Here is a 14,130-nt window from a genome sequence, read left to right as displayed (position 1 = left end):
ACTTCTAGTCCGTTTTGACCGGTGCTGACCGCCTGTGACAATCGAACGACTTCACCCACTCGCACTAGGCGAGAAGAGAGTACTCTGTGATGCCCGATGTTAGCTGTTCAAGCACACATATCATAGTCGCGATCACCGCATTTATTTATGACCGAAGTTATTTATTGACAACCGCAATGGGCCGACCAAGGTGGTATCACTGATTTTGTCGCTGACGCTCAGAGCCTTATTTATTCTTGCTGTCCATTGCCTCCCGAGGCTCGCTCTATCCGTCCCGATGAGGGGGAGACGAGAAGCTTCCGGATTAATAAACGTCATTTCCAAAAGCATAAGCACTGGCAGTCTCTTCCAAGGATTTTAGTAGGATGGATCAACAGCTCGATTGCCTGACATAACTTCCCGCTAATTTGGCGGAAGAACTCTCTGGGAATAATCTGGGTGGGACATTTACTTACAGCCGATCTCTGGAACTCGAACTCGAGCCCCTGCTCCTCCCCCTCATCTTCCACAACCCCAACGCTATTTTCACCGTGGCGAGTGCGAGGCAGCCTAGATAACGAACGATTCAATCCAATCGACCGATGATGCGGCGGTTACGCAGCTTCTTCGGAATTGCGGGACCTGTTTCCTAGATCGGAAAAAACGGGTCTCAAACCGGCTTCGAAATTTTCCCGTGATTTGAAAATATTTGCGCCAATGCTTACGAGCGAGCTTGAGTACAGGAGTACAGGGCCTTCCATTGCGCGACGGTAACTCATTATCGAATGCCGGGAAGCCAATATTACAGTAGGTGCGTCCAAACTTCGTGACAATACCAGTGATCGACTTGATAACTCTCAGCCTTTACTAAGCACTCGGTAGATCCTTCCGCGGGGATACTGAAGAGTGCCCCGACGGATTATTTGACCCGGCTCCGAATAAATATGTTCCTCCCAGAGGGTCGGGGAAAGACTCCCTCAGGGGTAGTCGGGAGTGGGGAATCCCTGTCCTCTGAGGCTTCGAAGTTGATCACCAGAGCACAGAGGGAGGCTACGCCTGTGCTCAGCATGTAATTCTCACTCGTGGCACTGACTTATCGATATAATCCTCGAGTCAGAGCTCAGGCTCCGAGAGTGCACTTAACAAAGTCTAGAAGTTACATTCAGGAAACATCCTCCGGCTTCAGCTCCATCGATATCACGTGGAGCTGAACTATCACGTATAACGTACCCGGTGCGCTTCCGTAACCACAGACGTGTTGTTCAGCTATTTCCAGCAACTCGAGAGTTGACGTCCCATCTCGAGTTAATTTCCCACAAAATCCTGAAGACTAGAGAATCGCGAATCGAGAGCATGTCCAGATTCGTTCCATCCTCGATTATTTCCGATCATTGTACCTGTACTGATCATGAGCGCCGGTGTTGCTAAATGTAACTGAAGAGGTCTTCTCCGACGCGGAGATCACACAGGGGGCTGGGCCCCATATCGTGTTTGTTCGATCGCAGAAAATGACGGGACCAGACGTAGGAGACCGCAATGGAATCGGCAGTGCGTGGTAACACCAATCAGGAGGGGTCTATCACCGAGGACGCCGTAGGACAAGCGTCGTGTCTTCCACACCTACCGTGGTTCAGGCATCTCTCAAATAGATTGTCGATTGGCCTTTGAACTACGGACCAAATCGCATCAGTAGCTTACTTCTCGATATAGCTTCGAGGGAACAGCGTTACGGGTGCATTTGTCTATTTCGGGCCGATGTTGTCGAGTAACGCCGATTCCGCGAATATACAATTTCCAGACTCGTTCACCAATGAGGCTCGCTGGCTCCTCTAAACGATCGACGAACTTCGATTCGCCTCCTTTCCATATTCAGTGTTTTCGTACCACTCAATATGAATGTATGAATGTGTGCCACTCAATAATATAAATTGCTCGACTCCGATCCAGCGAGGAATTTCAGCAAGTCACGAGCAACCCCTCGAATACCGGACTTGTCCGGGCCAATCGAATCTGATCATCCTCCAGCCAGACGATTCCTCGATTGTGGATTCGATTGTGAGATTACAGCTCCATAGATTACGACCGCGCGGAGAATGCTCATTACACCAGAACGAAAGTGCTTGCTAGGGGACGGTTAGATGAGTCGCTGCAGGGAAGTTGACGGTCACAGGACTTTGCACACAACTCCTTGCACAACTAATATTTTCCCGACGGTTTCTCGTCGAAAGAGAGCAAAGTCTTGAATGCCATTCGGTGAGATTTCATCTTGCTGGCTCGATAACAGCCTTCGACGCGACAATCGGCATTTTGCTCTTCCACCAGGACCAGAGTTCAACCTTCGCCTTGATTGAAATCGGAGCCGAAGTGCGCCGATCGGGGCTTGTTTTCGCGGAGCATGTCCGATGCCATACAGGTCTTGGAGAAATTCCCGAGATCACCGATCCTCTCGACGAGGGTATTCCCTCGCACTCAAACGTACGTAGACGTGAAGTGCCGAAACGAATGAAGTCAATGGTCTCCGCTCCAGAGCAGGTGGATGATTCCTGAAGCCCCGACACCTTTCAGCCGAACGATGAGGAGCTCCGCTCCGGGTTTGAAACCGATGCAGAGAAGAGACCTGGAAGAAACCTGGTGGCAACCCCAAGAGGATTAATTCTTGGGGCTATAATCCGAAGGGCACTCCCTCGGTCTGGGGACTTATTCTCGGAGGGAATGGAACGATGGCGACACGCATCGAAAGCCTCGGCGTAGATCGAGTTCGTTTCTTCTCGGCGCTTACGCCTGTGGTTCTCGGTGATCAACACACTCTCGATTTCACTTCTGACTCCGTTCAATCTCGTCACCACGCGTCACAAGGCCGTTAGTGATCGTCGCCTTTGCCGAACGCCGACATGGTTTTCGATAGTGAACGAAACATGGCCTTGACCTCCACGGCGCGGCCTAAAGATCCACGCAAGGTTACAGTAGCTGGAGATGGCATTCGTGACCCGAAGCCGTCCCACTGGCAGACAGTGGAATCTGGCTATCGCTGGAATTTTCTCGAGAGCACAATCGAGAGGTCTCGCATAGTTTCGAACGAGAAGAATGACAGGCATCCTTCAGTTTCCGCAGGGCTGGAACCACGGAGTAAATGCCGAGACGTGAATTACCCATATGATCGACGTGTCGCGCTGGATGGGCCGCCACTTACTCAGGAGATCGCGCTCCACCTCCCAGTCGAGCCCAGCGGGCGGACCGGTGAGCTGACTGAGTCGGATGAGCTCCACATTTCAGAGCCTGTTTTTTTCCAAGCAGCGGGCTCGAACCGATTCCGTCTCTTCGGAGACCTTCTCGGAACCTCCTCAGGAATATCTGAACCAGCAGGAACTCTCACGTGGGGGAGAGGTCGTTACCTGCCGGAGCGACATGGCGCGGCGTTGCACCACGCAATGAACACGTGGACAAGCAGAATGCCCAATGATACGCGCGGGAGGGAAATTCTGATACACCACGAAGATTTTTCGGGATTGAGCGAAGGGAGCCATCGGAGCGGATAGGCGTATCTTTTGAGCGGTCGGTTAGGCGGCTTCACATGAACGGAAGTGATGATGATATGATTGTCTGACAGTACGGTGCATGGTGAACTCGTATGGAGGCTTGCTTCGGAGGTCTTTAAACTCAAGCCGGTGACTCCTCACGCGCGGCTCGGGTGAGAATAACCGAGCGGTCAGGCAGCGTTCAATGGACTACCTGGCCACGAGCTGCCCTATCGAGGAGCGAAGGAGCGATTCCCCGATGTTCGCGCTGACATTTCCCATTGACCTCGGCTCGACAAACATGCTTCGCTTTCTCGAGACTTATCGTCTCGGTTAGCGGGTGGACATCGAGCTGGCCATGGAACAGCCCTGAGATACGTCGAACCTTGGATATGACATATAATACCGAATCAACAGGCTCCAATCGACTCGATCGCCTGGGTCTGCGATCGTAAGTCCGTCGGAATGGCGGAGTTCTTCTCGATCTGGGGGACCCGGCAGAAGAGAAAACCTTTTCGGACTGATATCGAAAGGGGCGCCTGTCTCTGGCCGACGGAATCGCAATGCCCGAAACTCTCTGGTATTACGCACCGCCGCGCCGTCAAAGGATACCGAGCACTCGATCTGATATGCTTGCAGCCGAGCTACGATCTCCATTCTATTTGGAGTGGAGATAATGTTGACGTCTATCATCCATGACAACAGGTGGGCAAATGCCGACTGGCTCGGCGAGGTGGCAAACTCCTCTGTTGGGTCGTCCAGGGTGAACGGAATCGACTCACTGAAAAAATGACGAGCTGGACAGATCGAGGTGCTTCTGGAAGGGGTTATTCAAAGATTCAATTCATGCTTTTCCAACTTGGCGGATTCCCCGTTGTAGGATCCGAGTGGTGCGCCTCGCTATTTTCTTTGTTTCTGTATCTGTATGAAGAGAATGGGCAGCCGCTCGTTGTGACTGCGCAGCACGAAGGAATGCTCACACCTTGAATCCAGGGCAATAAGCGAGCGTCTCGGTCAGCGGTCCACTCGAGTGCGATCTTCTCAGGGATATAGGTCACTCTGGGGTCGGCCTCTGCCACTGTGATCTGCCAGTTCCGGGAGCGTAAGCGCCGCACTCCGCGTTTTGCTCCGCGTGATGACGTTCACTCTAGTGACCCCAATGGTCTTTCTCCAACAATTTTCTCACACTTCCTCCGAGAGCTCAGCGAGCGTTATTCATTATTATTATCCGCAACAAACAAGTCGCTTCCCGACGATTTTTGAGAATCCCCGCAGCGAACGAGAGAGGCCGTACTTCTGTCTTGAAACCAGAGGCTGATTATCAATATTCGGTGGAATTTATTTGTTTCCCGAACGCCTACGCTCCCATACGACCGAGTGTTACAACGGGCCGTGCGCGGGAAGGAGCAGTGGCTTGCCGTCTCGAAGCCACCGCCTGGAGGAAGGAAATTACGTTTCGCTCCGACGGCCAAGGAGAACAAGGGCCGCGAATGAGATGAAAGACGAGAAGAAGAACACCCGGAAAAGAAGAGAGCACGGGAGTACAACCTGTGAGTACCTATACGCTCCTCTCCTGTTGAGCGTGGCATCTCGCCGTGCGCGGACGATCCGCTGATACTCCCCGCGCTCTTGCGTGACGGTCCGAACAACGAGTGGCGTCCTCTTCTCGTCGTTCAGCGGATATTCGTCGGAAGCCACAGCCGACTGTCTTTTCTTGTGCTCAACTTCCGCAGGAAACGCATGCGCCCACGGCAGCGCATCTGAGTCTCGGAGCTTCTCTATCCTCGAGCTATGCATGCATGCTCCCTCGTCGTCTGCCGCTTATGGCGTATTCGATGGCTCGTGCGGAGGATTCATCCCACGTATTCGCTACCGCTTTCACAGCTCGGAGACTTTTGTCCTCCTCTCCATAACGTAGTTGGGCATTGCGGAAGAAACACGAGAAATTTTCCTCCCTCCCGTATCTCCCGGGAGCTCTAACCGCGTACTACGTCCGCGAATTCGTGGAACTCCGCCAGTCGCAGGGATCACTCCCCCACCGCGCTGAGGAGGAAGATGTCGAAGAAGAGGGAAATACAAAGTTTAAGCTTCTCCGGCCAATATTAGTCCCACTAGGCGCGGCGATCCGATCGTAGTGTTGGTATTGTTTTTCAATAGTGAATGCACCTCAAGTCCGAGACCCTGATAATGATACAGCTCCTCTCTCTGCGTTGACCTTCGGCGAATTCATTGATTTATCGGATTGCCCACTGGGGACTGAGCTCCTGTCAAAAGCTCACCATTCACATCGAGTGGAGCGACGCAGGATCGTCTTCGTCGAGAGCGAGTCGCCTCATTCTCGAATATTTTATTCCTCTCCGTTTCAGATAGCCGATCGTAGTCCTCGCTCCCGCCCGTTAGCCCGTCAAGCGGCTATTTGCGATGGATCAAAGGACCGTCTGACATTCCGGGAGGAGACTCGAAGTCTCGGTATAAATGTCAATGCACCTTTCCTGGAGCTTCGCTCGCGACTAAGGGCAGCCGCAAACGCTTTCTGGCGCGCGCGGCCACTTCGAGAGGTATTGGCATCTAATGGCGTGAGGTCTTTCTTCTGTTGTGCGACGCCAAAAGCTGATATAGCGTCCCAGAGTTCGCGCCAAGCGACCGTCGTCGTACGGGTCAGCAAATCGAGAGCCCATTCCGATAAGACTCCCCCTTCCGACTGAGACAATGGGCTTCCAACTACGAGCCAGATGCCCGACCGACTCAACCCGTCTCGTTCTACCGAGAACTGGGGCTGTCGCTGGCTGTGTCGCTCCGAGCTTGCGCTGGGTTTATGTTGCGTGAAGGTTTTCTTCTCTCAATTCGTATCCCTCTCCGGCTTGGTTCCTTCCTTGGTTTTCTCGACGGCCTCAACGACGTTTTCTGACTGCTCAATTGCTTCGTAAACACGTGGGACCGGTTTCTGGAAAATCTGGCTGCGGATGCTCTCGTGGAGTCTCAAGTTCCCAATCCCTCTCGACGTCGAACGAGTGTCTGTACCGGATCCTCGAACACGTACACGATGTCGGGACACCCTGACTCATGCGGCTATTGATAATTTATTTGGAGAACCACTTTCCCAATACACACTGAACGTCGCCGTCCTCCGCCTGCTCGCGCAGCGTCGAACTGTTGGTTCGTTCCGGAGTATCGTATCGAGGCGGAATAATTTGGCCCGGCACACGCTGCAGAACAATCGATTATATTTTCACAGTCCGACCAGCGCAGGCCGTCCCGAAGGCCTTGAACCTGGAACGGGAAGCTATCCTTATCCGCTCCCAGCAAGAATTCTCATGAAACGGCTGGAGAGAGGAAACAGGAGACGGTCACGTCGATTCCGTGCCTACAAATCCTGCCCGGTCCCTGTCTTCCGACCGCGGGGCCTTTCCCTTTTTGGCAGATGTGAGTCGAGATATCACGATTTATGGCTTGCGAGCAGATTCTCCCCCGCGAAGCGGACTCCGGTGAGGAGATCACTTGTCGCCGGAGGACTTCCCGGATCTCAGGTGGAGAAGGCCGCTGCCGCCGCCGCCGCCTACACGATTTCGAACGGAGGTTGTGCGCGTACTAGGAGTCCAAGGATACGCTCGCCCGAGGCCGGATGGCTAGCCCACCAAGAAACCTAATTACAACCATTAATTTCGCCGCTGTCCTGCTTTTTCCTTCGGGAAAAGCTGTGGGCAGGGAAGACAGAGGCGGAACTAATGGAGCGACAACGAAGGAACATCTTGCACTTGTTTCCATTAGGAACTCGCTGCGAGCGAAGAAGGGGAAGAACGAAAGCAGCGGGCGGGCGAGGCAGGACCGCACGAAGGGAGTAGGGGTAAAAACCAGGCAACGGTTGGCTTGTCCGGGGTAGCGAGGGATCAACATGGGGCAGTTGAGGTGGTGCTATTATTGCGGCTTGTGAAGCCGATGAAACCATCCGACGACGTCTCCTCACTGTTGAGAACTTGTGAATATCCTCTTGATCCCATTTGGAGGAGTAGTCCCGAGACTCAGCACGTCTCTGTTGGTGAATGCTTAGTTCAGCGGGACTGAACAGCGGGGACTCAGCTCGGGCTCGTCGAGCTGCGTCGGGAAAAGGTTGTGTCGAGACTAGAGAAAAAAGAAGAAATTGAGACACATCATTTATTGATTTACTTGATAATGTGTGCGAGTTCTACATGATTCTAGGTCTGCCATGTATAGATGTGATCATGGAAAGCATGAAATATTATGAATATTATGTGATATCGGGACGCCCTTCATCTCGTCGAATACTTGTGGCTCCTGCGTCGAAGAGTTTTCATGTATCATGCAATAGGCAATAAGTTAAGGTGATGCTCAGCTTCAGGATCCATTGATGATAGAAGCGAAAGCTTCGGAACTCTGAACATCAGAGATGTTCATCGAGATTTTTTTTCTATTTTGTTAGCTTGAGCAATAGCTTAGGTGGGTTGTCTCCGGCGAGGAAGACGTGTCGCCGACCGGCATTTGAATGAGAAGAAAGGGAAGATAGGATGAATTTTTATCAAATGCCTCTAGCTAGATGAGTTGTTCAGTCGAGGTCGTGGGGCGTTTTGATCGAACGGGATCGGATCAGAAAAAAATCCCACGCTCGACTACGGAAGCAGAAGTGGTTGAGGTGTAAGACTAGAGGGAATCACCGTAGATAGTGTTCCGTGAAAAATAAATAGGTGCGCAATTCAGATGGAAGGACAGCAGCTGCGAGCTAAGAATCCGAAGCTCGACGTGACTTATTCGAGGCTTTTTTCTTCCCCATCCAGATGAGAGTACAAGTATATACACAAGCGGAGCGACTTGACATCGGACAACATCGGAGGGTGCGGGGCAATTTGTTGAGGTATCTACACGAGGAAATGAGTCGAGCCGCGAAAAGTTCGCGCCCGGACAGTACAATTCTTTACTAGGGTAAGGCCATCGTTTCCGGGGCTCAATGAAATCTTTTTCTGTCCCCCTCCTCTGCTCTTGTTGGCTGGCTCGTAGCATGTCCGAATCAGTTGGCTCTGGGAGGCCGCCGATGAAGCCGCAGTCTACAACGCGCGCGGGTTTCAGAAATGGGAGAACGAATTTTCGACAGACAGCTTGAGGCATTCAGACTCCGAAATTTCATTGAAGCTGAACATGAGGTGATGATCACGGCAATCGACGAAACGCTCAACCCTGATGTTGTCTCGCGGTGGCCTGCGTCTTCTGACCGCTCTGGGATTGGGCGACCTGAAATCATTACGATTGAGAACGAAGCAATTTTCTCGCGATGTCACAGACAACGACACGCTGCCGATGTCGGGAGAATCTGCGACTCTGACCTGAGCTGCTTGCTGTTGAGCGGCCTGGGCTTGGGCGGCCTGTTGGAGGTACTGCTGGTACTGGTATTGGTACTGTTGGCTAGCGGAGGCGACCGGCTGACGCTGGAATGATTGGAAAAACCCGTGATTGCAAGTCGTGATCGATCCGAGAAGAGAGAACAGAATTGCGGTGCTATTTTTTTTTCAATTCTGGAAGGCTACCGAGATGCATCAACCAATATGGAACGGTACGGCGCGTCTCAGCGGGCCAAGTGCCCGAGGGACATCTTTGGAGCATCAACTCAGTCAGTCAACCAATCAGTCACTCAATCAATCGGTGACCATGATTCTCGCAGTTTTTCCTGGACGGCGCATACAGGGAGGGAAAATCCGCCGTCGAGCCGCGCGAGGAGGATATGACATTCGCAGAAATTTTTAACGACTGTAACACAGACTCCTGAAGTCGACAGCAGGCAGTCACTGGTTCCATCAATCTACAGCGAGAGCGTATTGAGCGGCCGAACAGAGAGAAGAGACCTACTTCATATTGTTCTTCTGGGAAATGTCCAAATGATGCGTAGAACAAAAGCTTTCCCCGAGCCGGCGTCGATTCAGCGCTACGCGTGTCGGAATGAATTGGAATCCCAGCCAACTTGCCGGCCGGTCTGCCGTTCTGGTCAACCGTTTCCAGAATGGACACACGTGAGTGCGGGCTTTTCGGAAGAACGCATGGCGCGGATATGACATGCTAAAAACATAACTCTTCGGAACGGTCGTCATCGCGAGTTAGGCGGAAGTTCGAACGGCGGCGTTTTCTCCAACGTTTCTGACGCTTTATCGAAACCCAGAACGATGGCTGCAGCCACGCACGGACGGTCGAAGCAGAAACGGACCGATAGCTCCTCGGTAACTCCATGCATGATTGATAATAGCTGAGGTGCTAACGGTGGCCGACCGGTGGCTCGTCTGGGACTCCCAACACAGTGACCTAAAGTGTTTCTGTAGTCGGTCGAATGCTTTCTTCCCGAGACAGCGATGGACTACGATCCGGAGAACTAAAGAGAAGTTTCCGTGTGAAAGTGTGTTTTCACCACAGTCGATTTCGTTCTGACGATTCGGCTAGGCAGCGGCAGGCGCAACAGGCTAACCGACTGACTCGCAATGGAATTTAGGACAGTGGCATATTTACGGGATACGACGAGACGCACAACTAAACTTAGCATCTAATGATAACGGGCCCATGTCGTGATGTTCAGCTAACAGCTCGAATCGTGTGAGTGTTTGGCGAGCTGGCAAATCGGCCGCAAATGCCGTGTTAGCAAGACGTCCGGTCAGCCAGCCGGCCGGCCAGCTAGAGAGCCGCACTGCATGCCGGCTGTGCGAACGAAGAGACTCGTGGTAAGACACTTCGGCGGAAATTCTCTCCGGCAGAATCCCAGATACGCGGAGCGTTCTGCCGACGTTGGGGCACCTGGACAGAACCTGGACAGAACGCATCTTTCTCACAATGGCCCCTGACTGGGGTCAACAATTCGACGGATTGTCGGTCGATGCGCATACGCACGTCAATATCGAGTCGCTTTAAGGATTCATTCGGCTATAGTGGTTTTGGCTCATTCGCGGCTCATCGACCGATCGCTCCGGTCCCGTTTCAATATTGCCGGGTACGGGAGGAAAAGTGATGAATTGCATGATGGGACACCAGAGAAACGGGAAAGTCCAGAGAATGTCCCGAGTCAAGATCAACTGATCGTCCGTTCGTCCGTGCGTCTGAGTGAGTGAGCAGCGACCGATTCGGCGGCTCACCGCCGGCGAGCCCGCTTCGCGCTGTGTTACTGACTGACTGACTCAGTTACCGGCACTCCCATCGTAATGGGGATTTCATGATAAAGTGAGCGGTGTCATCTCGCATCGAATTTCTCTGGCGGTTGCGTAACCGTGATGACGCTAACTCTAGCTAGCAGCGTCAGAAGCGGCGGCGGCACAGGCCGTCGTAGCCGCGGCAGTGAGAAGAAATTTAGGTCACGAGGGCAAAGTCGCCTTCTCCGTACATTCAACCAAAAAAAAGAAGAAGAAACGGAGAAGTCGGAGATGAAGAAGAGAGAATAACCAATTTGGACGATTTCTTCGACCGGTTCCTGCGTCGTGACTGAATGTATCTGAGAGGGCTCAGCGAAGTGACCCCTGCAGAACTCGATGCATTTCTAAATGCCTAAATTCGCATTTGATACGAAATCGCTCGATAGACTGAGCCTGCCGCTTTTTTTGCTTTATCTATGAGCGCCGGCTCAGAGTTCCAGTCTCGTCGTCGGAGCTTTCCCGGACAGGAGCCCAACAACATTCATTGCTCGAGAAACGTAGGAACAACAAACGCATGAAGCGCTCCAACGGAATCGCGAAGATAAGACTTCGCTCGTAAACTTCTCGGATGGACAAGGTAGATATCTGAGAGCGTGAGAAAAAACACACGGATGAATTCCTATCACGAATTACCTGGATTGCGTTGGGGTCCGTCACGTGCTGACCGTATTTGACGGAGGCGTTGTCGAGCATTGTCATGATGTCGTAGAATTCTTTCGGGTACGTGTCGCCGCCCTCGTAACCGGTACGTTTTGCGAATCCGAACATGCCTGTTGGCGATAAGAATTCCTAATTCAGAGATTCCGGGTGCGTCGGAATGCTAATAAGTTACCCCAGGACCCTTGAGTGAGCTCGAAACGAGCGGAGGAGATTGATTCTAAGGCTCACCTGGCAGAGATGATACCACTCCGGGAACCATTCTGACTAGGGAAACGACTCCAGTCGCGACCAGGAAAGGCACGACGACTGAGTTCACAATTGGTTCGAATCTGAAATACGGGAAATGGCATGAGTATTCCAGACTTCCTGTCGGAGCCGAACAACCTCTCTCTGTGATCAGTTCACCGTTCCCCAGAAACATTCCCACACTGAGCATCTGTCAGGGGCTGGAAGAGATTCGCGTGACGCCGTCGACGGAAACGCCGGCGGCCCTTCTCGGACGTGTCGATCATTATTCAATAAATGCAATCAGCTCCGGGAGGAGACGGATCTCCCGCTCGTGGCGTCGGCACGCGGGAGAGAACGCGAGAAAATGCCTGTTTGGATGAAGTGCGACGAAATTCTCTGATGGCGTTCTGCATTCCTCCGAAACTCATCGTGGCCGCCAGTCGTTGAACTTAATCGGCGACTCATTGACGCACGAGAGAGTAGAGTCGCCGATGCAACCACCGCTATTTCTTCGGCTCTAGCGGCGGCGACAGCTCGGTGCAGCGCACCAGCAGCAGCCAATAACGGTTCCTTGGGATGTTTGACTTTTCGCTGCTCAATATTGAGCGGTCGAGCCGGCACCGATTCCGCTGCATCGCCCAAGAGGTCCTTAATCTCGAGAATCATCTCGGAGAAGCGACGCGGATGATAGTGTGTCGATCGTGATTTTGAATGCTGGACTGACTGAGTGACTGACTGACAAACTGCTTCACGAGAAAGCGGGCAGAAGACAGCGGGTTGTATAGACCTCGGTAGCCCGATGACTTCTGGTGGAAGCAGCGTGAGATTATACATTGATAAACACGAGACGAGAGAAGAAGAAGATTGATCCAATATCCATTCGTCGTTATTGAGCGACAAGATCATCTCGCGACCCAGACTCCGGCAGTACGACGTCAAATACCGGTTCAAAATTTTTCTCCCGAAAGAAGATTACGACACCGGCGCAAAACTGTGAACCCTGTGGGCCAATGACACTTTGACACCGGATGAATAATACTCTACTCTATTTCCACCCAAAAACACATACGCGCGTGGCCTGGTTCAGCGCATCGCAATGCGAATTCTTCCCATTTGTTGTTGAAGGGCCGCCGCCGATCAGAAAACTCGAAGCCACTGCCCTGAGCATTTTCCAGGGAAAAAAAATTCCCCTCGCTTTCGGATGAACTGGATCGTGTAACGATCAGGAAGAAGACTTTCATCGTCAAATAATAACACGCCAATCTTCAGAGCTTCCCCCTTGATTTCTGCGTGGGTAATTGTCTAGGAGAACAATAAAAACCTGCCACCCCTGGACGATTCAACGCTCTGGTGCGCTGGTGTCTTATTCCGCCCATCCTAAGGATGCACCGAAGATGGTTCCGTGAATAATTCGGACTTTTAAGTAAAATGAGATCCAGTTCGGGGGAAAATCGAAAAAGTTTCCTAGCCATTCCAACTCACCTCCCGAGCATAGACGCCCTTCCGGTGACGATACTTTTGTCCTCTTTCGACTCAATAATCGGTCCCGCCAGAACGGTGTGCATCAGCAAGCCCAGAGCCATGACCGCGTGGTATGTCGGACGCATTTTGATTGGTGAAGATTGATTGGAGCTGCACTGAGAGTATTCTGCAAGGAAGGAGAAGACTTTAACTCCGAAGCAATGAACTCGAGTTTTACTCGCACTCATGGACACCTCCCATTCGCACCAGAACGGGCCCCTAGGGCCGGGACTTCGCTCTGTCTGCATATCCCCTTAGAAGAGCGAGAACCGAGGATGCTCCAGAGGAATGAGATCGAGTGTACGTGCAATCTCTTCCTGGGCCAGCGAGAGCAGCGAGGAGGGAGCAGCGAAACAAGCTCCGGGTCGGAGAAGAATTGAACAACAAAAAAAAACACTAGAAAAAGAACCAATTCCCGATATCCGGGAAGGAAAGTCGAATCGCGCATTGTATTCGGAGACTTGATTTTGCAGTGTTTCCAGGTTATACACCGGCCGGCGCCGAGCACGGTCTCAGCGCCAAAGGCCGCTGCGCAACAGTAACAGCTGATTCGGAGTGTGAGTCAGAAGAGCAGAAAAAGGAATTGACTGACGGAACAGCACGCACCTCACAACAAAGTCGAGTTCAAGCCTCAGGCCACTCGGTCGATCTTTTTAAATCCTCGTTGACGTCCATTTGTAGGAAAGACGATTGAGAGAAGAACGTCCACGAGAAAGGGCACCGTTAGCAGCTACGGCAGCAGCAGCGGCGGCAGCAAGAGGATTTTAACCGAATTCCGGAGCAGGGCGCCGAAGATGAAGAAGAAGTCCGGTGACCTACAAGCGACAGCCACAGAAAGTCCCAACAAGCCAAAAATTCCGGAGAGGCTCCACAGATCCATGAAACAGAAGGATGGGGGCAGACCCGCTGCCGCCGCCGCCATCGATTCCATCATTACGGGCGGCGACCCGGCCGTCGCCGCATAGAACACGCTCAGTTCAACAATTACCTGTCTATCCCTTTGATTGTTTCGAAAGCTCAAATGGAGGGGAAATCCAGAGCCCCCTCCCTTACCT

The 14,130-nt window shown here is 52.4% G+C and overlaps 1 protein-coding gene across 1 annotated transcript; it reads right to left on the bottom strand.

Annotated features, from left to right (window-relative positions):
- Nucleotides 1-7,639: 7,639 nt before the first annotated feature.
- Nucleotides 7,640-13,724, bottom strand: LOC100906264 (uncharacterized). Its single transcript, XM_003742754.1, has 6 exons — nucleotides 13,682-13,724; nucleotides 13,037-13,202; nucleotides 11,555-11,655; nucleotides 11,300-11,436; nucleotides 8,828-8,929; nucleotides 7,640-8,735 (listed from the first exon to the last, which is right to left on the bottom strand). The coding sequence occupies exons 2-6, from the start codon at nucleotides 13,159-13,161 to the stop codon at nucleotides 8,676-8,678; spliced, it is 525 nt and encodes a 174-aa protein (XP_003742802.1). The 5' UTR covers nucleotides 13,162-13,202; nucleotides 13,682-13,724; the 3' UTR covers nucleotides 7,640-8,675.
- Nucleotides 13,725-14,130: the final 406 nt, after the last annotated feature.

This window comes from Galendromus occidentalis, unplaced genomic scaffold, assembly GCF_000255335.2.
Source record: "Galendromus occidentalis unplaced genomic scaffold, Mocc_1.1 scf7180000077431, whole genome shotgun sequence".
Lineage (NCBI taxonomy): Eukaryota > Metazoa > Arthropoda > Arachnida > Mesostigmata > Phytoseiidae > Galendromus > Galendromus occidentalis.
The sequence above is the reverse complement of the archived record's forward strand: the minus strand, read 5'-3'. Positions and strand labels throughout refer to the sequence as shown.

Bases quoted from the DNA above. Each gene is read 5' to 3' on its own strand.
- LOC100906264 (XM_003742754.1), bottom strand. From the start codon at position 13,161: ATGCGTCCGACATACCACGCGGTCATGGCTCTGGGCTTGCTGATGCAC. The intron at 11,656-13,036 runs GTGAGTTGGAAT...CCCGTATTTCAG, and splicing joins AGGGCGTCTATGCTCGGGAG to ATTCGAACCAATTGTGAACT. The intron at 11,437-11,554 runs GTGAGCCTTAGA...TATCGCCAACAG, and splicing joins AGTGGTATCATCTCTGCCAG to GCATGTTCGGATTCGCAAAA.